This window comes from Eptatretus burgeri, chromosome 5 (assembly GCF_056783735.1).
Source record: "Eptatretus burgeri isolate ZD-2024b chromosome 5, Ebu_testis_v1, whole genome shotgun sequence".
In the NCBI taxonomy this organism is placed as follows: domain Eukaryota; kingdom Metazoa; phylum Chordata; class Myxini; order Myxiniformes; family Myxinidae; genus Eptatretus; species Eptatretus burgeri.
In genome coordinates this window covers 59,270,108-59,291,993 of record NC_140965.1, presented here as the reverse complement: position 1 = coordinate 59,291,993, position 21,886 = coordinate 59,270,108, and the positions used below count along the sequence as shown (strand labels likewise).

The window sequence follows — 21,886 nt, the reverse complement described above, 5'->3', positions numbered from 1 at the left end:
TTTTCGCTTGATTTCCATATTTAAAGAATTATATTTTAAAGGTTACAGGTTGCATTTGTGGTTCTTTTTGTGTGCTTTATCCATGTGGAGCTTCAAACAGAACTTGTGACAGGCCATGTTTGCCCTCACCCGGTGATTTAACAAACTTAGTAGGAAACCAACCATTACCTTTTTAAATGTGAATAAACTAAATTAACTGATGTTTTAGTGGAGTCGGCTACACCTGGAACATATGACGTCAATAATTAATGCTCAGGTAACATATTACCTTGGTACGGCAAGGATTGAGGTACAGACCTTTCTAAAGCAGTTGGTTATCTTTATATGAACCAGGTTTGCTCTCAGAATCGTTAGGCATTTCTCTTTGTGACTCTTGTTATATACTGAACAAATGCCTTCACGTCCATATTTCAGTAAAGGAGCCAGCCCGAGTGAAGGATACAAACACCGTGGAAGGACGACATAGCAGGACCGGTTTATTATTCACATGTGCAGCCTCCCCACTACGTTATGACGTCATTCAACAAAATACTCCTCTCCTCCCTCCTATATAAGTAATTACAATTCTGATGTAGCATTTGTATTTCACCATGAACTCTAAAACGTTGAATAAAATATCAAATCCATTCATCTCTTCAGTTATTGTTTTCACAACAGTTGTTATAATTTACACACAAAAGGAACTTTACCAGCAACTAGAATGGGCACTCGTAGAGCGCATACCTTCGCAGCAGCCACTAGTTTGAACATGGCATGAAAGTGAAATGAGGAACTAAAATTCCACTAAATCTGCTCGGGAATTTCGCAAATTTAAAGTCCATGATCCGGATTTTGTGAAAGGATTTTGTTATTGGAACTATTACGATTATGATAATTTTATGTGATTCGTTGTCCCGAGTGCCGAACTCTGTAGCATGTAGGGTCGGATTCGGTCGAATGTCACTGACCACGCAGACACGACCTGGATCAAGTAGATCATGTTTTCAAATCTGAGCGAGGACAAAAACGTCATTTTAATAGGCGTCTAATTAAACAAGAAAGTAAAACTCCTTTTACTAAACCATGAGCGAAGCTATGTGCATATCAAACTATACCAAGTCTCCTTAATGAAAATTTGTTGTATTTTACTTAGTAACTAAGTTTGGTAGGGCCCTTATGGCCCTTGTTGCATCAACAGACACACAGTTTAGAGACAGAGATATATTCTAGTTATTACCTTTGTATTAAGTTGTCCACAACGCATCTCAATGCAAATATGCATTTCGTGACCCCCATGACCTTTGACCCACAACTGCTACCTCGGGTGACAATAGTACTATACCTTGTGTCATTTCAGAAGATGAGGAATTGAACACTGAACAATTTGGAGTTAATTTGATGTAAATCGGAAACATATTAACCATTTTCATCATGAAAAAACGATGTTGACCTTTTTGTGACCTTGACCTTTGATCTGATCGCTCCCAAAATCTAATGGATTTGTCCTTTCATGATGCCAAACAAATCCAAAACAATTAAAGCCTCTCTGCATTTTGTTTTTTTTGCGTTAAGTTGTCCACAACGCTTTCCGATATAAATGTGATTTTGTGTGACCCCCTTGACCTTTGACCCCCAACCGCTGCCTTGGGTGACAAAAGTACTATACCATGTGTCATATTAGAGGATGGGGAATTTAATTTTGAACATTTTGGAGTTAATTTGCTGTAAATCAAAACAAAATTGACAATTTAATCGCGAAAAAACGATTTTGACCTTTTTGTGACCTTGACCTTAACCTTTGATCCGATCGCTCCCAAAATCTAATCGATTTGTCCTCTCGTGATGCCAAACACTTCCACAAAATTTCATGACAATCTGCGAAGTGGTTTTTGTGTAATGTTGTCCACAACGCTTCCCAATCAAAAACTCCATTTTGGTGACCCCCTTGAACTTTGACTTCCACAGACTAACTAGGGTTGCAAACACTATACCATACGCTATATCAGTGGATCGGGATTTGAATACTGAACATTTTGGACTTAATTCGATGTAAATCGGAACAAAATTGACACTTTAATCGCAAAAAAACGATTTTGACATTTTTGTGACCTTGACCTTGACCTTTGATCTGATCGCTCCGAAAATCTAATCGATTTGTCCTCTCATGATGTCAAACAAGTCCACGAAATTTCATGACAATCTGCTAAGCGGTTTTTGCGTAATGTTATCCACGACGCTGCCCAATGAAAAATGCTTTGTGGTGACCCCCTTGACCTTTGACCCCCAACTGCTACCTAGGGTAATTACGCCACACTTTCATGTGGCATAGCGTAGAATGTAGAATTGAGTAATGAACATTTTGGTGTTGGTTTTATCTCGTTCGGATAAAAATTGACCGCGTTATGACGAAAAAACGATTCTGAACTTTTCGTGACCGTGACCTTTGCCTTTAATCCGATTGCTCCCAAAAGCTTCACCTGGCGTCCTTGAGTAACTGCACATCATCTCTGAAAATTTCATGCAAATCGGTCCAGCAGTTTTTGCGCAATGTTGTCCACACATATATTTACCAATAAATAAATACACAGGGGTCAATACAATACCTTCGTCAAACGAAGTTTGCGAAGGTTATCAACTGACGATAACCTCAACAATGTTTCCGAACGTTGGAACGAGAATAAACACAAAATGTACTTAAACCATCAGCATTTTCTTTACTCACAAAAACTCTCGAACCCACTGTTGTACAATTTGAGTTGAATAACTACAGATCTAGCCCAGATGGAGGTTTAGACACTCTAGTAACTTGGTTCTGACAGGTGTTGGTGTTAAGGTTACCTCCTTACTGCTGATGGCGAGGGTGAAACTGCTGGTTTCTCATTTACAACAATTTTTTTTTTAATCTCCTGGTTCTGGATTTACCAACTCCTCTGGAGGTTCTAAACTAACAGGAAGACTAATCGAGGGGATGTCTCGGCTTGGTTCTACCTCAGGTCAGTAATATCTCTCTCGCGGCTTTGGTGTTTACTCTCAAGAGTCATCTGTGATCAAATAATCTGCGTGTACATATCGGTGGTTATTTCCTGGTATCCTGACTAGGTACATATTAGGACCTTTAATGCATAGTACCAGATATCCACTTCTCTTTGGACTGATTATCCGGGTCAGTGGCTTGTAAACCAAGTCCAATTTGAACTTTCGGCCATACAAATACAAATGAAACTTCTTCATTCCATACACTGTTGCGAATCCCTCTTTTTCAATTTATGTGTCGTTTTTTTTTCTGCTGCACTTAGTGTACGCGACGCGTAGGTGATCGGGCATTCGGTCCCGTCCACGAATGTATGGCTGAGACAAGCCCCTAACCCCTTTGGGGGGTTATCAGCTTCACACTCGCAGTTTCATAGGATCGGAATGTACTAAGACTTTTTCTCCTGTAAGAACGGTTTTTGCATACTCGAATGCTTGTTCACATTGCTGAGACCACATCCATTTTGTGGAATGGTTCAATAGGTTATTGAGCGGTGTCAGGTATGAGGGCAAATTTAGAATGTATTTTCTATAGTAGCTTAGCATCCCCAGCAGAGATTTTAATTTGGACACATTTGTTGGTTTCTCTGGTTTTCTGAATTGCCTCTACCTTGTTTTGTAATGGTCGAATCCGCTCGGCACTCAAACTGTGGCCTAGATATTCAAGTCGTGCCTTAAAAATTGACATTTTACACCATTTCGTCACACATTGTGCTTCTTCAATGTTTGTAACACCTTTTTTAACACCTTCACATGCTGATCTGCAGTTTCAGTGGCTACCACTATGTCATCCATATAGAAATGGACATTTTCTATTCCAAACAAAATTTTGTCCATGGTTGTTTGAAACTGAGGCGGTGCTGTTTTTACACCAAAACTGAGCCTTTTTGGAGCTAGAAGACCTTTCTGTGTGTTTAACACTTGTAGTTTAGAGGAATCTTCATCAAGGAATAATTGATTGAATGCTCCTGTTAAATCAAGCTCGGAAAACACTTTTGGCTGTGTGCCATTCTGTGTTATGTTGCCAACAAATCCTGAGTACTTGGTAGTTTGTAATCATCATCCTCAATTGCCTCGTTTAGGGCTTTATAGTCAACGGAGACTCTGACTGATTGATTCGGTTTGGGAAAATGTACTGCTGGTGAAGCCCAATCACTGACTGCTACTGGTTGCAGTATTTCTGCTTTTATCAGTCTATCATACTCTTTGCCTACTTTGTCTGCCATCGAGTATGGAATTTGCCTTGCCTTCTGGAATACTGGTTTAGCATTTGACTAATTTGAGTGTTGCTGTGTACCCTTTTATCCCTGCACAAACAGTAGAGAATAGTACTTTGTTCTGATCTAGCAACCCATTGAACTCTGGGGGAGGGGGAGTAATCTTTTGATTTTGGGACCTTGGTTTTGGAGATTTCTAACACTGAGAAAATATTTTCCCAATCTAGTTTGATTTTACTCAACCAATCTCTCCTCAATAGGCATGGACGTGTCCCCTTTACCACCAGCAGTTCCAACAACATCTCCGGGTTACCCGGGTATTTGACTGGTACCTTAACACAACGCAATAGGGGAACTAATTGCCCCGTGTAACTACGAAGAGTTATGTTTGTATCAATGAAAGGGTACTTATGCAGAATATTTATATACACAGTCTCTGAGATTGTTGAGTGTGACGCTCCAGTATCCAGATCCATGGTGATATCACAATGTCCCACAGCCACCTTTACCTCGATAGGTTTAACCTTATTGTGAGAGTTATCACCATTTTGGTACAAACCAAATCCTTTGTGGTCTCGTTTCGTGTCTGATTAATTTTCACTGTTTGAGTCAACGTACTTTTTGGAGCTTACAGATTTTTAGGCAATTTTTTTCTGTATTTGATCCTGTTGGTTGTTGTTCCCTGAACATACCTTGTAAATGTGTCCCTTTTCATAGCAGATATGACCCTTCACATTCCTGAGTCGGCAGTTTTCTGTGCTATGATTTGTCCGACCACAACATTTGCACCAGACGGTCGCCGGATTGATGTGTGCTCTGATTTTCCTCCCATCTTGTACGAAGCTTCTCTTCCCCTGCTGGACTCCGTTTGCCTCCGCTGCACCCATCACTGTTCGTATTCGATGATGCCTGCCCCATGTACTCTCAGCTCGCTTTTCTGGCCAACTCGTCCGACAGTTATTTCACCCTGGCAATCTCAAACGACAAATCCGCCTTGGACAATAAATATGTCTGCGTCTAAGACATTTTAGGGTGGAGTCCCGATAACAGCTTGTCGCGTAGGGCATCGTTCAGAAAGGCCTTGAATGAGCATGTTGATTTGAGCTTCTTCAATCGCATGATGTTGTCGGCCACAGTCTCATTCTCTCCCTGGGAAGAGGTCTAAAATTTGTAGCATTTCGCTATCACGATCAGTTTTGGCATGTAATGCTGTATTAACAACGCCTTCAGCTCAGCGTAAGTTTTTGATTTGCGTAAGAACAGCGTAAGTAAGCGTAAGCGTGACTGGGTGACACAAGTTCTTCACCAACTTTAACATGTCTGCTCCCACAACAGCCAAAAAAATGTACTCGCCAGCAGCTTCTTCATCAATCTGGCTTTCTGCCAAACATGCGTCGCATCTATCACTGTCGTCCTCAAACAACTCCACTTTTTCGTAGAAAGGCCCAATATTTACGAACACCGCCATGTCTTGAATATGCCTTCCCACATCCAATCACCTTAGAGATCCCATCCTCGTCGCCAGTTTGTTATACACTGAACAAGCGCCTTCACGTCCGTATTTCAGTAAAGTAGCCGGCCTGAGTGAAGGACACAGACACCATAGAAGGACGCCAGGCTGGTTTATTATGCACATGCTCAGCCTCCCCGCTACGTCTTGACGTCATTCAACACAATACTGCAACTCTCAAAGCTGATAACACACAAAAAAATAATAAGAAAAACCCTCCATCGACCTGTTCGGAGTTCCTTTATGTGGTTTGGCGGTGAAAATCGTGTGCCGACATTTTGTGTTCGCTTTGGATTGTTATATCTTTAATTCCGGGAGGTGTATGTTTAATAAAGTACTCTGTTTGAAGGTAAATCTTTGTATTTGTAATTTTTATGTATTTTATGCGTGTGTACGTACATAACCTGTACTACCGTAATGGAAGTGTGTGTGTGTGTGTGTGTGTGTGTGTGTGTGTGTGTGTGTGTGTGTGTGTGTGTGTGTGTGTGTGTGTGTGTGTGTGTGTGTGTGTGTCTGTGTCTTTGATTTGTATCTACATAGGTGTGTTTCAGAATGTGGAATTGAGTCCTCCCAGGGTGGGCTCAAAGTATCCGCCTTCATTTCGGTAAGGGGTCACGATCCACGGACAAAGCTGTGAAGTTTTCTGTTTTCAAAGTTTTGTGCTGAGGGCTCTCTTTAGGATCGTCACTGAGCCCTGGTCGGCTTCCAACCGTAGTTCCTTTGTGATAATATTCCCAGGGATGGTTTGTTATATCTCTGCGAAGTTCTTCATCATTCCCTTGAGGTTCTTCATCACTGGTACAACTTTGGCATTCTTAAGCTTCCAGGATCTTTTAACTTCATGCTTATGGTCTTGGTACTCCATCATTTTCTTGATTCCTGCATCATTATTCCAAAATCACTGGTATGCCTTCTTCCTCAGTCCTCAAAATCACTGGTAACCTCAGTTAGCAATGCCTTCCTCTCTTTTTTTTGTACCGAAGTATGATATCTGGTCGCAATGCTTAGTTTTCGATGTTCATGCGAGATGGGATCATAAGGTCGTACGTGAGTGATACTTAAATGTTTTCAGTGAATGCTTTTAGTGCATTTTCTCACAAATTTTCTGGAACTGGAATATCAAAGTTTTTACAGATGTGCCAGTGGATTACTTTACAAACTCTGTTTTGTCGTTGTGTGTTAAGCTGTTGTGACATTTTTTTTTTTTTGTGTTCGGTCATTAAGCGTCACATATAATTCCCTTTACTAACCCACCTCCATCTCTCACCTGCCTTTTTTCCCCCTTTCCTCCACCCTCACCTTCTCTCTCACTCTGTCCCCTCCTCACTCCCCCTCCTAATAAATCGCAGCATTCTCCTCCCACACCTCTGTTGCTGTGTGTGTGTGTGTGTGTGTGTGTGTGTGTGTGTGTGTGTGTGTGTGTGTGTGTGGTGTCTCTCTCTCTCTCTCTCTCTCTCTCTCTCTCTCTCTCTCTCTCTCTCTCTCTCTCTCTCTCTCTCTCTCTCTCTCTCTCTCTCTCTCTCTCTCTCTCTCTCTCTCTCTCTGTCTCGCTCTCTTTCTCGCTCTCTCTTGCTCTGGCTCTCTGGCTCTCTCTCACATTCACGCACCGCACTCTAGCTCTCCCGCAGTGAAGCGCAACATTTGGTGGTGGCGCTCTCCATAGCTCCCCATCGTTATCCCCCCCCCCCGACCCTACAGGTGCCCTACCGCGTCTCTCTCTCTCTCTCTCTCTCTCTCTCTCTCTCTCTCTCTCTCTCTCTCTCTCTCTCTCTCTCTCTCTCCCTTCCTTATCCTCCCCCCCTTTTTATTGTCCCCATCAGCAAAGTGACTGGTAGTATTTGCTAGCAGATGGATATTTTATGAGATGTTCAGAAGAAATGGGGGAGTGTGGGGGGGGGGGGTGGTGAATGCGACAAAATGTTATTTTTAAAACAAAAGTTCAGAAAAATAAGCTAATATTGCTTTTTTGGGGCTGTATATTTGATACGGATGGTATATAAAACTAGTAGCTGTCAATAGTTCTTCATAAATTATACATCAATGTCACATTGACCTGTTATTTAATATGGGAACAACCTGTGTGCGTTTTCTTCTCTCTTGAGATGATGTTTAGGCGGTCTGCCTGATTGATGGTTAAGGTTGTTGTCTGGCGTCTTTTATTGAATTGAAGGTGTCTCTCCATGGTCGTTTTGGTTTTTGTGAGGATTGTTGAAATCATCCCAATGGAGGGCCCAATCTGTTGAGAGCAGATTCTCATTCATCTTTGGAACCACGTTAACCCCTTCCCAATTGAGATGTGATGCCCTGAAAATGTTCAGTGAGACTATTTTCCTGACAATTTAAACTGTAGGCCATGTTGATGATTGGAATGATTATGCGAATTGTACCCCTGTTGAGGCAATTTGAGTAAGCATGTATTTGTGTTAGATAGTCCACATGTAAAGCATATTTAGAAACTGCACTTTAATTTAGTCCAGCATGCTTCTCATTAATAATTTAAAACAATGTTGCATTGATCACTTTTTTTGTTTTTTTTTCACCAATTTTATTCTTCATTTTGATTTTCGTTCTTGTGCTTGTTTTGTTTTGTTTTTCTTTTGTTTTCATTCAGGTTCACTATACAGGCAAGAATTCATTAACAGTAAGTGTCGTTTTTTTTTTTGTATTCTTAATGGACATAATTCAAATTATTTTGTTAATTTGTTCATTTCTTTCATTTCTTTCCTTTTATTTTACATTGATTTAATCATTCATTCTCAATTTTCTTTACTTCGTCAAAATATTTCCTGACATTAAAATAAGCTGTGAACGACGTGTTGTTGTTGTTGATGCTAGTGTTGTTGTTGAACATAGCACAATAGCTGCTGAGTATGAAGGGCATCTTATTGCAATAAAGAGGTGTGTGTGTGTGTGTGTGTGTGTGTGTGTGTGTGTGTGTGTGTGTGTGTGTGTGTGTGTGTGTGTGTGTGTGTGTGTGTGTGTGTGTGTGTGTGTGTGTGTGTGTGTGTGTGTGTGCGTATTCCTGGGATTGAGGAAGAAGAAGCAAGAGTTAGAGCTTCATTGTACTGGTTCCTGCTGTCATAGCATAATAAAAATGGTACCGTTGGAAAGCTAATAATAAATTTATTAACCTCCGCCATCTTCGAAGATGGATGGAGGTTACTGTTTTCACCCCTTTCTGTTTGTTTGTTTGTTTGTGAACAGTATTACGGAAAAACTCCTTGACGGATTTTGACGAAACTTAGTGGGGGGGGGTAGGGTATGGTCCAAGGATCATGCCATTAAATTTTTGACTTGGCCCCCCCCCCAAAAAAAATTGTTAGACAAAAATTATTTATTTTTTTTTTTGCATTTCTACATGTTTTAAGTGATTTTCAACCCCCACCCCAAAAATTTTTTTTACTCCCCCCCCAAAAAAAAAATAGAGAATTTTTTTTTTTTTTCCATTTCTACATGTTTTAAGTGATTTCCACCCCCCCCCCCCAAAAAAAAATTGTTTGAGAATAAAATTTTTTTTGCATTTTTACATGTTTTAGGTGATTTCCAACCCCCCCAAAAAAAAATTGTTACCCCCCCCCCAAAAAATAAGAAAAACTTTTTTGCATTTTTACATGTTTTAAGTGATTTCCACCCCCCCCCAAAAAAAAAATGGAGAAAATAACTATAACTCTGTCAGCACTGTTGACATATTTAATGAATAAGATATAAGGTTCACTCGAGTGACCCAGCAGTATTGGCGGTGGAGGTTTTGCACTCTCCCGAGTGCTCCCCCTCTAGTTTGAATTGGAAAGCTAATAATGATTTGAAATGCATGTATTGCAGCTTCGGAGACAAGGGATGAGATAGCTTTGTATGCAGGTGTTGCTGTAGCACTAGTTGTAGCTGTTGGGATAGTTCTCACAGCCGCAGTGGTGCGATACGAGCGTCACCAACACGAGTATGGTTCTGACATCCTTGATGAGTTTGGAAAGCAAATAATCAATTTGTGTCTGTTTAGTTACTGCATAAAGATGCCTCTTTTAAAAGTTCCAACGGTTCTACAACAGCAGGAATCCTTTAGAAGGACACCAGAGGAACACAAAATTATATGTAATGTCTAATATTTCTTGAAGTAATATAAAATTACACGGAAGGAGCACACAAACAACAATCACAACCACATCGACAACAATTATGTGTTATAAAAGATCCTTTTTGTTATGTTTTGCTTCATTTTACATTCTCATTGACACTCACAGATGGACATGCAATACATCTGTGAAGTACAACATGCTGTCTTTTTAATTAAACCCATCAGCAAAGCTATGGGTAGGCTCGTCTAGTCCTAAATAAGAGACGCATCTATACGGTGAAATTCTGACAAATGTGTTTTGCTTAAGAAACTGAGCATTATATATTTTTGTTTTTGTTTGTTTCCCCACACACATGTATTGCAGCTTCGGAGACAAGGGATGAGATAGCTTTGTACGCAGGTGTTGCTGTAGCACTAGTTGTAGCTGTTGGGATAGTTCTCGCAGCTGCAGTGGTGCTATACAAGCGCCGCCGACACGAGTATGGTTCTGACATCCTTGATGCCACGTCTGCCATGACTGGTGGGTTTGGACCTGCCAACCTGAAAGCTGGCAGGCATGGTTAGTCCCTTTCCTTTTGTTCTTTCTACACACTCAACATATTGTGATTCTTCCATTGCGTGGACATCCACTTGTAGATTCTGAGCATCGTGCCACTTCTTCAGAGCTACACCCAACACGATATGCAATCAATTGCTTTTCTTTGAGCCTAAGTCCTTAAACAGATGCAAATTGGTGCAAATTTTCAGTGCCTCCGGCTTCGATGAACTGATAGCAGCGGTTGCGGTATGGGGACTGAGTTCCACCATTTTTCCTTCTCTGAAAGTGTTTGTGACATTTTAATGCATTGAAACTGCATTTGGTAATAAATGTGGTGGTGAGGTTAAAGCCCAGGGTGTGCTTGCAGTGTTTGAATGTGGTCAGGGCAAATTGAAATTTAAATGGAAGTCGCTGCTGCGCACAATGCACCCTCAACTGTGCATTGGAATGTGTGACGGGCCTTCACTGCAAATGTGTTGTGCACCACCCTGATGGGTTTTTTTTTCTTTTTCAGTTGGTAGATGTTGAGAAAAGTACTCGGTTTCTGTGTAATGTAGGTTTTTGAACAATTCATTTTATTTTTACTTTATTTGTTACTTGAAACAGCTCTGTTTTCTATTTCTTTCCAGACAATTCCCACTTACTGTGCATGGCCGTCCAACCTGACCTCACAGCATCGGCAGGCCAATTCCATGGCGCATCATTCCCGCCCCGCGAGGGGCTCCAGAAAATTGCCATGACACAGTCACCTCTCTTAGAATCCATGCCGCTCACTCATGGAAAAGCATGTGCCTCGGTTTGCATGAGTTCTATGGATTCTGCTACCACTGTCGAGTTTGGACAGAATCATCCGCCTGCTCTTGCAAGTGTGGACTCAGAGCCAGGAAGCCTGTCGCATAACTTTCGATGTCACTCGATTCCTCATAGGCCAGGAATGGGTTTTGCAGCCATGCCTGAGAAAAAAGAGAAAACTGCAGTCCCTCCACTTGGTGCACTGCCTTATGATCGTCGGCCAAGTGCTTACGGCACCTTTGGCTGTATGGGTGGTCGTCTCGTCATTGCCAATGCTGGTATGTTAGTTTCACGGCAAAAATGTGTTTTTTTTCCGTCGAATACACCCTTGCATTGCAAATATGTATAATAAATGGTTGTGTGGAGTGTGTAATGCATGCCAGTACCTTGGCCAAATACTTAATTCATTCCTAATGTACTAGGATTCTGTGTAAACAGTACAGCCACCTCTCAGTGATAAGAAGTAAACAGTGCAGCCACCCCAGCAGACCAAATTCATTATAGAATTCCAGTGAAATGTGCTTTTTCTACACTTAAAGATGCTTCATGCATTACATTTGCTTAGAACTCCCAAAGTGTATCTTGTATGTTAGCGGAAATCAGTGTGCATGCATTGGGTGAACGGCGGGAGGGAAAAAATAAAACATTCACAAAGATTACCTTATTTTGCTGCCGGGGGATTCCACTTGCACTCCATGATGATGTCCTACCATAACTCTCATGCCAATACTTAAAATAACTTTCATCCAAAATTTGATGCAAAACTCCATTCACCGGCATCGCTTTTGGCAAACAGATGCATTTAACAGCTCTGTAAGCTGGCGTGCAGAGGATGAAACGTCAGAAGTGACATAAACAGAAGGGACATAATGTAACTTTTCCTGGAATTATACCATTGAGAAGCAATTGCAGTAAAGTTCAGCCTTTCATAATAAAATGCATTGTAGGCAGGAGGGAAATTAAATTGAAATATCTGCATGATTTGAATATCCTCTTGATTAGGCCCTTTTCGAGCACACGCTTATATTAAGTTGTTAATGTAATGTCAAGAGAGAATTTTCAAAGTTTACCAGAATTTGAAAAAGACAAGAAATTAGTCAGACAAGAAAAATAATAAAAAATAGTAAAAATATGTATAAAAATAAAATGGAATAAAATAAATAAAATGGAATAAAATAAAAATAAAACATGGTGGTGTGGGTCCAACACTGAGGGAGGTTGTCTTGCAGCCTATACATGAATGCAAGATGGCTTAGACTTGATCTTTACTGCAGGAGTGTATCATCAAAGGTGAAAATGATACAAAGCTGTCACCCAAGTAAAAAGATCATTCAATCATTTAATATCACAATGGAAATATTAAAAAAAACAGTATTATATAGGCTCGATAAGTGTGAGTTTCCAAATAACAAACATTCCTTTTGAGGCAGCTTGAGTAATAATATGGACAATACAGCATACTACGCATCCTGGGTAATAATAAGTACAACGATGCAGCAGTATAAGATGCAAGGAGATGGGACTGTTTGATGACCAGAGGAAAGCCATGCACTTTGATCCTTCCTGAACATATCACATGGGAAGTGAAAGTAAAGAGCACCTACAAATCTCTCCTCTCAATTTGTGCAGTTACACTATTCAAGTTGATTTTATTTACTGCCATTATGCTGGTCACACTTATTCCAATTGCTCCAAAAGGCTGAAAGAATGCCGCAAGTTTTTCTTTCTTTTTAATAAACATTGTAGATAATTCCACAAGCAACAATTTTTCATTCACACCGTAAAGAAGATGACTCCATTTAAAATGGGAATGCATCCATGCACCATGCTCAAATATCATGCGATTGGTTCATAGACCAATTATAATCATCTTTCACAAATGTTAAATTGATTTTTTTTTCTTTCAGTGATTTAATTTGATCATCATTTGAGTTGACCTGCAATGCTGAATGTGTCCTCACAGTCACCAGTCCTTCAACTTCTATAAATTGCGTTAAAAAGTGGGAGAAATTCATTGCTTTCCTTTAGGATGTGCAGACTGCACCACATCATGTCAAAGTGGTAATTAAGGCATGTAATAGTCCAACCCAGCTTACCATATTAGCAGAGGTATCAATGTGTCACTTGAGCCAAGTCTCATGTCAAGTCTTGTCTTTTTTTTTGTATACCTTGTCAACTCGTATGAGAGCTAACACACAACACACAGCAAGGGAGCATGAGACAAGAGGGACATGGGAAGGACAAAACAGTGAGGGACAGAGACATTAGATCTGTGGAAGGAATAGGGATGGGGCGGGGAACATGGAGTAAACAAGATGGACATTACAGGGACTTTCAGGAAGGAAAGCAAGGAATTTGAGGGAGGTGGGTTTGGGGGGGATTAGCGGGGGTAGAAAAGATCATGGATTTGGATGGGGGACGATAAGAGGTGGTGGTGAAGAGCTGTTTTGAAGGCCTGGAGGGAAGAATGGGATTGAACAGAGTGAGGGACTTTATTTCAAAGGAGGGGAAAAAGAGGACTGAAAGAGTAATGGTGAGCAGTGATTCGTGATTTTGGTAGTTTTACCAGAAGGGGGTTGTTGGTGGACTTTGAGCGCCCTGCGGAAATAGGGTGGGGACATATCGCAGACAGAGCAGGGGGGTGAGGCCAGATTGGAGATGGTAGAAGTCAGAAACACCACTGACCTGCCTGCGGGAAAAGGAAAGTCTTTGAGGGAAAGTCTCAAATCAAGACTCAAGTCTTTCAGGGCAAGTCTCAAGTAACCGCAGTATTATTTCAACTTGTGTCAAGTTCCACATTTACTTACAAACCTTGGAGTACAAGCCATCAAGGGATTAATACCAGTGTGACCACTCCTTGGCTTTTTTCACAAGATATTGGCTATTCGTTGTTCACCTTGGCGTCTTGGTTTTCTATAGGTTTTCTATTAACATCGCTTTTCCGAAACCTTGTGAATTATAGGCTTTTTTCATTGGCTCACCTTGGCATTTATGAAAATGAGGAGTGCTCATACTGATTAAGACACAGGGGTTCATTTATTACAATATATGTTCTGAAAATCTGTTTAACTCAAGTTTTTATTTGTTAACATCATACAGTAGATATTTTTAGCTTTGTTCCCAGCAAAAATCAATTTTTGTTAAATTTATTTCTCATATCTAGAACCTACAAGTATTCAATGTGGAATGGGTAAGGAGATTTTAATAATTTACTTGCATATTTCTTATGTAGGTGTTTTCTTCTTTTTTTTTTGTCAACAATGTTGAGGCTCGAAGAAGAGCTAACACAGATAAAGGCCCGGTCACACCTTGACATTTTAGCCAACATATGCCGATTTTTGATTTTTTTTTCTAAAATGCTGGCACACGTTGAATACGTTATGGGTAAGTTTTGATAACATTGAGAGCACGCTGAAAAACACTGCCATACGTCGTTGTACGTTGGCTTTAAACGTTGTACTTTTTGGTTGTCCTCAAATTTTTTCATGCTTGAAATTTCACGACGTATGCTGGCGTATGACTCACACGTTCCGCTACGCTGGCCACAAGTTGTATGCACGGTCTGCGATCGTTGACAGACGTCAACACATGCTACTTGTAAGTTAATCATAAGTTGAGACACGCCGAGGTAATGTTTAGTGTACCCGAAACTTATTTCGAACCTATGATTAATGTGTTGTTGGCACGTTATGCGATCGTTGCCACACATCGATAGACGTTACTTTTAAGTTACTCATAGGCTGAAAGACGTCGGTATAATGGATCGTCCTTGCGTCAGCGTCCACGGCCACGGCCAGGACACTTATTTGCAGCATTCTTCAAACTTTTCTTCGGCATGACGAGGATGTTCACACTTCGATGTCTAGCTTGGCTATGATTCTAATTGTCCATTGGCAGCGTCTATTTAAAATAGTCGAGTTTGAGCGTTTTAACACGTTCAGAAGAAACGCTTCAAATTTCCAAACCCCAGCGTCAAAAAACAAAGGCGAGTGACAGCAATTTAAGTAGTTCATTGTAAACAATGAAAATAGCTGAGTGGTACCGTTTAAAAGTCGTTGAGTGTAAAAAAAATCCAATTGTTGAGCGCAAGCATCTACTTTCAATAGTGGAGATGCAGCCATTTAAATAGTTGAGTTTATCATTTAAATCGTTAAATCGTTAAACGCAAGAACGATCCATCATAACCCACACCCTCCCCCTCACACTCACCTACTACTGCCAACATGAACAAACTACTACTAATACTAATACTAATACTGATACTGATACTGTTACTGCTGACATGGACATCGACTCAAAAAGGACTCGAAAACACTGTTGGGTTCCCCTTTTATGAGCAGCATTTTTATATACCAATTCCCAAAACCGCTGGGAACACGTCTTTATATGGCAGTTGTAAGCTAGAAACACGTTAATTTTTTTTTTTGTCGACCGGAAGACATCATTGGAATATGTCGACATACGTCGATGTGTGTTGGGACTACGTAAAGAATTGGTTCAAAGCACGTCAAACATAAGTTAGAAATAAGTTTCGCATAAAAAAGACATTACCGCAACGTGTTTCGACTTATGAGTAGCTTATAAGTAGCCTTTGTGGACGTGTGTAAGCGTCCACATATCGTGTGTAAAACTTATCCCCATCGCATGCGGAACGTGTGTCATACGCCGAGTACGTCGTAAAATTTTGAACATGTTTAAAATTTCTTGACGTACTCTACTTACTACGACGTATGGTAGCGTACTTTAGCGTTGTACTCACGTATACCAAACTTACTCATACCGTATTTGACGTGCCCCAACGTTTTAGACACATTTTTCTTAGGTCAGCATACGCTGGCAAGATCGCCAAGGTGTGACCGCGATGTTGACACTTCCATTTCTACAGCAGTTATGATTCGAATCGTTGTGCGTCAGCCTTTTAATAGGCTACGTCACGACATCGTCGGCGATGCGTGCAACGCGCTATGCCTAAGTTAGACTATCGTTGGGCATCGGTTGTGTAGGCCGACAACAGGTTCAGCATTCGTTGGTATAAGTTATCTATAACACAATCAAACGTTCTGTGTCCGTTACCAATGCGTTATACATAAGACCAAGTCGCTATGAATACGTCCGAATCTTAAAAAAAAAAAACATCAAAAGTTCAACGTAAGCCAGCGTTTTAGATACATTTTAATACGTTGCCATCGCTGGCTAAAACGTCAAGGTGTGACCAGGCCTTTACGTACAACAAGGGGAGCAGGAGACAAGAGGGGTGGGAGAGGGAAGCACAAAACAGTGGGGAACAGATACATGAGGAGATCTGTGGAAGAGAGAAGGATGGGGGTGGGGTACACAAGGTAAACAAGATGGACACTAAAGGGATTTTCAGGAAGGAAAGCAGGGAATTTGAAGGAGGTGGGTTTGGGGTGGATTAACAGGAGTAGAAAATATAATGGTTTTGGATGGGGGAAGATAAGAGATGGTGGTGAACAGCTGTTTTGAAGACCAAGAGGGAAGAGTGGGATTGAAAAGAGTGTGGGAGTTTCTATCAAAGGTGGGAAAATAGAGGAATGAAAGAGTGAAGGTGAGCAGTGATTCTTAATTTTGGTAGTTCTACCAGAATGCGGTTGCTGACGGACAATGAGCACCCTGCGGATATATGGGGGGGGGGTGATATTGCAGACAGATCGTGGGGTTGGTGGGTGGTGCGAGGCTGAAGAGAAGATGGTGGAAGACAGAAATACCACCGACCTGCCTGCAGTGAGAGAGTGAGACACAAAGACTCAGCCCCATCGCAGGAGATACCAATAATCATAAATGCCTTGGTTTCCACAGCGTGAAGCCATGAGAGGTGGGAGCAGCAGCCCAGAGAGGAGAGCAGTACTCCATTATGCTGTGGATGAAAGCTTTGTATGTGGTCAGGAGCTCAGGTGGGCTGAGGAAGGACTTTGCCTGACGGAGGATGCCCAGTCGGTGACTGGCTTTGGAGGCCAACTTGGAAATGTGGCTTTCCCAGGAATGATCACCGCAGACATGAGACCAGAAGCTTCAAGAGGATTGTTGAGAAAGTAGATTGAAGGGGGGGGGTGGGAGTGGGGGTGTTTTCAGATGGTCATTTCAGAGAGACATTGTGAGAGTGTGAGATTTATCAGGATTGAAAAATAATGTTATGTTTGTGAGGTAGATGAAGGGATTTCATAGAAGAGATAGGATTGTATAGAGTTGCTTGGCCCGTAGACGTGAGGAGACATCTCAATGTAAACAAAGTAGGGAAACTGTGAACTTAAGTGTTACTCGTCACCACATGGGGAGATGGTTCAGTATTAATTAGATAGGGATTCAGGAATATTCCCCCAGTATATAATTGCCTCCTGTGACTTTTCCGTATGTTTTTGTATTACAAACAAGAAATGAAAGAATTACGTTTTTATAACCACAACAACCATTAAAACCGAGCTGCGTGACCAAGCATGCAAGAAGCCCTGCCTCCAAGGGTGACGGTGGGCGAAGTCACGCCCCTGAGGATGATTATTGATGGGCGTGACGCGAGTAGGAGGAAGAAGAGAATGAGAGAGGCCACATCAGACAGAGGACACGGGGGTGAGAGGAACGTGGTTGGGACAGAGGATCTTGCTTTGCTGTCCTCTAGGCATGACAAAGGCTGCTTCATTCTCATGTTCATACTGTGGGAATTTGCAGCATGCTGAGCAAGATGCTAGACATTGACAGTTTGGCTGAGCCATGAAGTGTGTACGTTTCTGAGGAGAGAAGAAGAGTGTGCCTCGTGGCCTGATCACGGGATCTCAGAAATCGTCTCGTCGTGTGAGCCATCGTTATGAACAGACCAGGTGCAAGAGAGGAACAGTCGACATATTCACTCTTGAGAAGAAACCCCAACAAGGTTCGTAAGCCCTGACGTTGAGTGCCATCTCCAAATTCCCTACTGTCTGTTTCCTGACGCGAGAGAGCAGCTCGGCACCATTTTGGGGTGTGGTTTCCCGCACGCTGATGACGCGGTTTTCATCGTCAAGTCCTAAAAGATCACTTCTGAACTCGATGCTAAGTGACGGAAGAAAGGGAGGAGTTTTCTTATATTCATTCTTTTCCCCTTATCCCTTTTTGTGTGTGAGTGTGGAGACGCCTCAAAATTAGAAGTAGATTTAGGTTACCTCACATCTTGATTCATTTCAACATAATTGTTGATTTTTCTGGTTATTAAATCATTGTTTATTTATGATGCTGATGTCTGTGCATCTGTTGTGGGTCGAGTACAACCCATGTGCGTCCTTTACCGTCATTTATTCGGGCGTGTGCCATAATCTCTGAGGGTCACGTGTCCACCTCCAAGGGAGAACTGTTTGGCCATCCGTCCAGGAAGGGGATAACCCTCTGGACATGACAATATGTTCCAAGTGTTGGACCAGCTTGTGATTTTATCCAGATCTGCAGAGAGTAAAGAGGCTACAGCTTGCCAAACTGAGGGTTGACAGACGCTATGGCAGAAGGTTGGGTCATCAGCAAAGAGATGAAGAGGATTTTCCAGAGAGTCGGAGAGATCATTGATGAAAACTAGAAAAAGCACGGGGCCCAGAACGCTACCTTGAGGAACTCCAGTCTGGACAGGAAGAGGGTATCAGAGAACTCCATGATGGGCCACATGGCTGCGATAGGAGAGGAAGTCTGCAAGTCATAAATGGAGATGGCCTTAGATACCATAGGAAGAATGTTTGGTGAGCAGTGCACGGTGCCAGACTGCATAGAAAGTATGCGATATGTCTCGAGAGATGGCTCTGATCTCATGTCTGGCATTGAGGACCTCCATACATTGCTGGGAAAGCAGAGGTTGGATGACCAGGGTAGAGTGACCTGGTCTGAATCCAAATTGATGATCGAAAATCAAGCCATTGGAGAAGAGGAAGAATTTTATTGTCTGATGCGATGGTGGATTCCATAACCTTGCTGATAATTGGGAGAAGGCTGATTGGTCTGAAGTTGCAGGGCTATGACACCTTTTTTGTTTTTGTTTTTAATGCACCTGCATAAATAGGTGCAAATGTTTTTGCAGGTGGAAACCTGCAGAGCAGTAATGATTGCTGATTTACAAGCAGATGGTAGATGACCTTGAGAAAAATGAGAGGGTGAATAGAACAGAGATCGGGTGAGCAAGAGCAGCAGAGTAGGTTTTGAGGACATGTGGGCTGATGCCATCTGGACCGGTTGCAGAATCAGAGTCGTGGTTTGACAGCAAGCTCTCCACCTTGTCACGAAAAAAGGACACAGAGTCCAGGAACAGCTGGGTGCGACTGGGTAAAGTGGTTACAGAGAGTAAGATTGCCTTCAGTTGAATTTGCCTTCCATAAGGTGAAGGCAATTTCTTTCAGGACAACTGCCTCGACACAAGCTTCACTGTCCCTTGGGTGAGAGGAAGGGTATGACTACAAAAAGGAGATGGGATCAATCTACGCATGAGGGAGAGAGAGAGAATTTCTTTGAAAGAATTCCCAAGATGAGTTGATGTCGGAGAAAGTAGAGATGGCAGACCAGACGAGAATATTGATGTCTGCTTGAAGTCCCGACCAGTTGGCTTGAGTGAAATGCCAGACTTGACGATGCTGAGGTGGTTCTCTAATAACAGCCAGAGAGATGGCTACTTTGACAAGCTTGTGGTCAGATGAACTGATTGGAGCGGAGGAAGAACAGCAGATTTTTTCAGGGAAATTGGTCAAAATCAGATCCAGAAGAGATGGAGTACCGTTGGTTGAGATGCGGGTCACAAAGTTGACAGATTGTGTCATTCCCAATGAATCGCAGAAGTCTTTTGCTGAAGTGCCATGGCAGGTGAGGGAGGGTACCCACACCCAGCCAACTTTCATGATGACAACTGACGTCACCACATATGAAGAAGAGAAAGTTGGGATGAGAAGATAATAGTTGGTCCATGGTTTGGGCAAGTAAGGTATAAATGGAGTCATCACTGTTTGGTGGATGGTACAGCACACATGTAACGATGAGAGATGGGAGTGGAGGCGATGCCATAGCCAGAGTTATTCCTCAAGGTGTGGGGGAGTGTGGGCAGTGCATGGAGAGTGAGGAAGAGAGTCTTTGATGAAGATAGCATCTCTGCCACCATGACAAGGCTCAGGTCTGTCATACCGGAGGAGCGAGTAACCAGGGAGAGATATTAGGGATTCACAGATGTCTTGAAGGAGGAAAGTTTCTGTTTAGCAGATTATTTCTGGTTTGTCAGTGGAAATCTGTATGGAAAGATCCTTCTTTTCAACAAGATAATTCTTCTGATAATTTTCAACAAGTCATAAACTCATCACAAGTCCCCTAACACCAAGTCCCAATTCCGTGTCTCAAGTCAATTTTGTCAAGTACGAGTCAAGTCGCAAAATTTTGCGACTCAAGTCTAAGTTGCCAACTCTGCATATTAGTAATGTATCTTGATATAGTGAGTTGTCATTTTTCATGATAAGCCCTTTGCTAACCAAATCATTACAATATAAACCCGCAAATTATGGAGGGCAAGCACAGATTTATTGATAGGTTTCACCCAAAATTCCAGTTCATCTCTTCTTTTCTTCAACCAGTTCAACCATAACATTTAAAAAATTTTAACACCTATCCGCTCACATTGTTAAAACTGAAGATAAAAAAATTCGATGCATTACTTAAAAATAAACTTTTGCAACTGTTGTGGGTCGAGTACAACCCAAGAATAATATTTTGAAGGGATGCAGATGCACCATAAGCAAATTGTAGACAATGTTATTATGGTCAAAAGCCAAGCTATTTCTGCTGCACTTGTATGGGGAATTCTGTGGAGAAATACAATTGGCATTATTCATTGCGACCCCTGCAACATAGGAAGACTCCAGCAGGCCCTATTGTGGTGTACCATGCGGCCTTGAATCCAGGCTGTTGATTTAACTCCTTCACTTCTTATTCTACAATAAGGATGAAAAGACCTCAGAGTAAGACTTTTGATTGCTAGGTAGTGGGATGCAAGTGTAGGTTTTCTCAGCTTTATAGTGCCGAAGTATACTTTTAAGGATCAAGGAACCTGCACATATTATGAATATAGATGTCGCCTCCTTTTTCATCATCTTCCATTATATTTGATCACAGAACCAGTTATGAAAGAGTGAGGTAAAAAAAATATTTATATATTTATTCAAGTTAAATTCTCTCACACACTGCATGATGGAAGTTATTATTAGATTTTTTTTTCCCCAGTGCATTTTTTTTCTTTTTCCTTGGATCCAGTTTGCATACAGTTTTAAATGGTTCCCTTCTTCCAATGCAGTGTGCAGTAAAAACAGCCTGTTCAAAATGATCTCCTTTCCAAATCCACTCTTCAGTTGATACACTTTCAAATTGCATATGGTGCTTCTTGTAGCTTTCTAAGCTTATATCTCACAGGCTAGAGCAAATAGGCTTTTTTTTTTAAAACAAACATGCATTTTGGTGTCACATGCAGTTGGATTTATGGATACTGTCAAAAGAGAGCCTTGGAGCTCGGCATTATGCGGCTCGGTGGTGTGCCACACTCTGTTCATCTCGCTCCCCTGCCCATGATTTCTGCAGGAGTTAGCCTCCTCGTGCCTCCTGGTGCAATCCCTCAAGGCCAATTTTATAAGATGTACCTCATGGTCAGTCATGATGATGCTCTCAGGTAAGTGAATCAGCAGTTTGTGCACTCTCTTTCATTTCTTTCATTTTTGTTTCTCATGGCCGCTACTTAATTTTTATTGTATTTATTT

At 41.6% G+C, this 21,886-nt stretch overlaps 1 protein-coding gene across 4 annotated transcripts in view; it reads left to right on the top strand.

The window, feature by feature from the left end:
* The window catches only part of LOC147026510 (netrin receptor UNC5B-a-like), a 384,386-nt gene that overhangs the window by 275,006 nt on the left and 87,494 nt on the right, over positions 1 to 21,886 (top strand). Inside the window, exons 8-11 of one of the 4 annotated variants that reach the window (XM_085881973.1) lie at positions 8,348 to 8,377; positions 10,173 to 10,328; positions 10,976 to 11,416; positions 21,711 to 21,798. In XM_085881973.1, coding sequence (XP_085738099.1) covers positions 8,348 to 8,377; positions 10,173 to 10,328; positions 10,976 to 11,416; positions 21,711 to 21,798 — 715 coding nt within the window. Of the gene's footprint in view, positions 1 to 8,347; positions 8,378 to 10,172; positions 10,368 to 10,975; positions 11,417 to 21,710; positions 21,799 to 21,886 lie in introns of all 4 variants that reach the window. The other 3 variants (XM_085881970.1, XM_085881974.1, XM_085881972.1) reach the window with 3 other exon arrangements.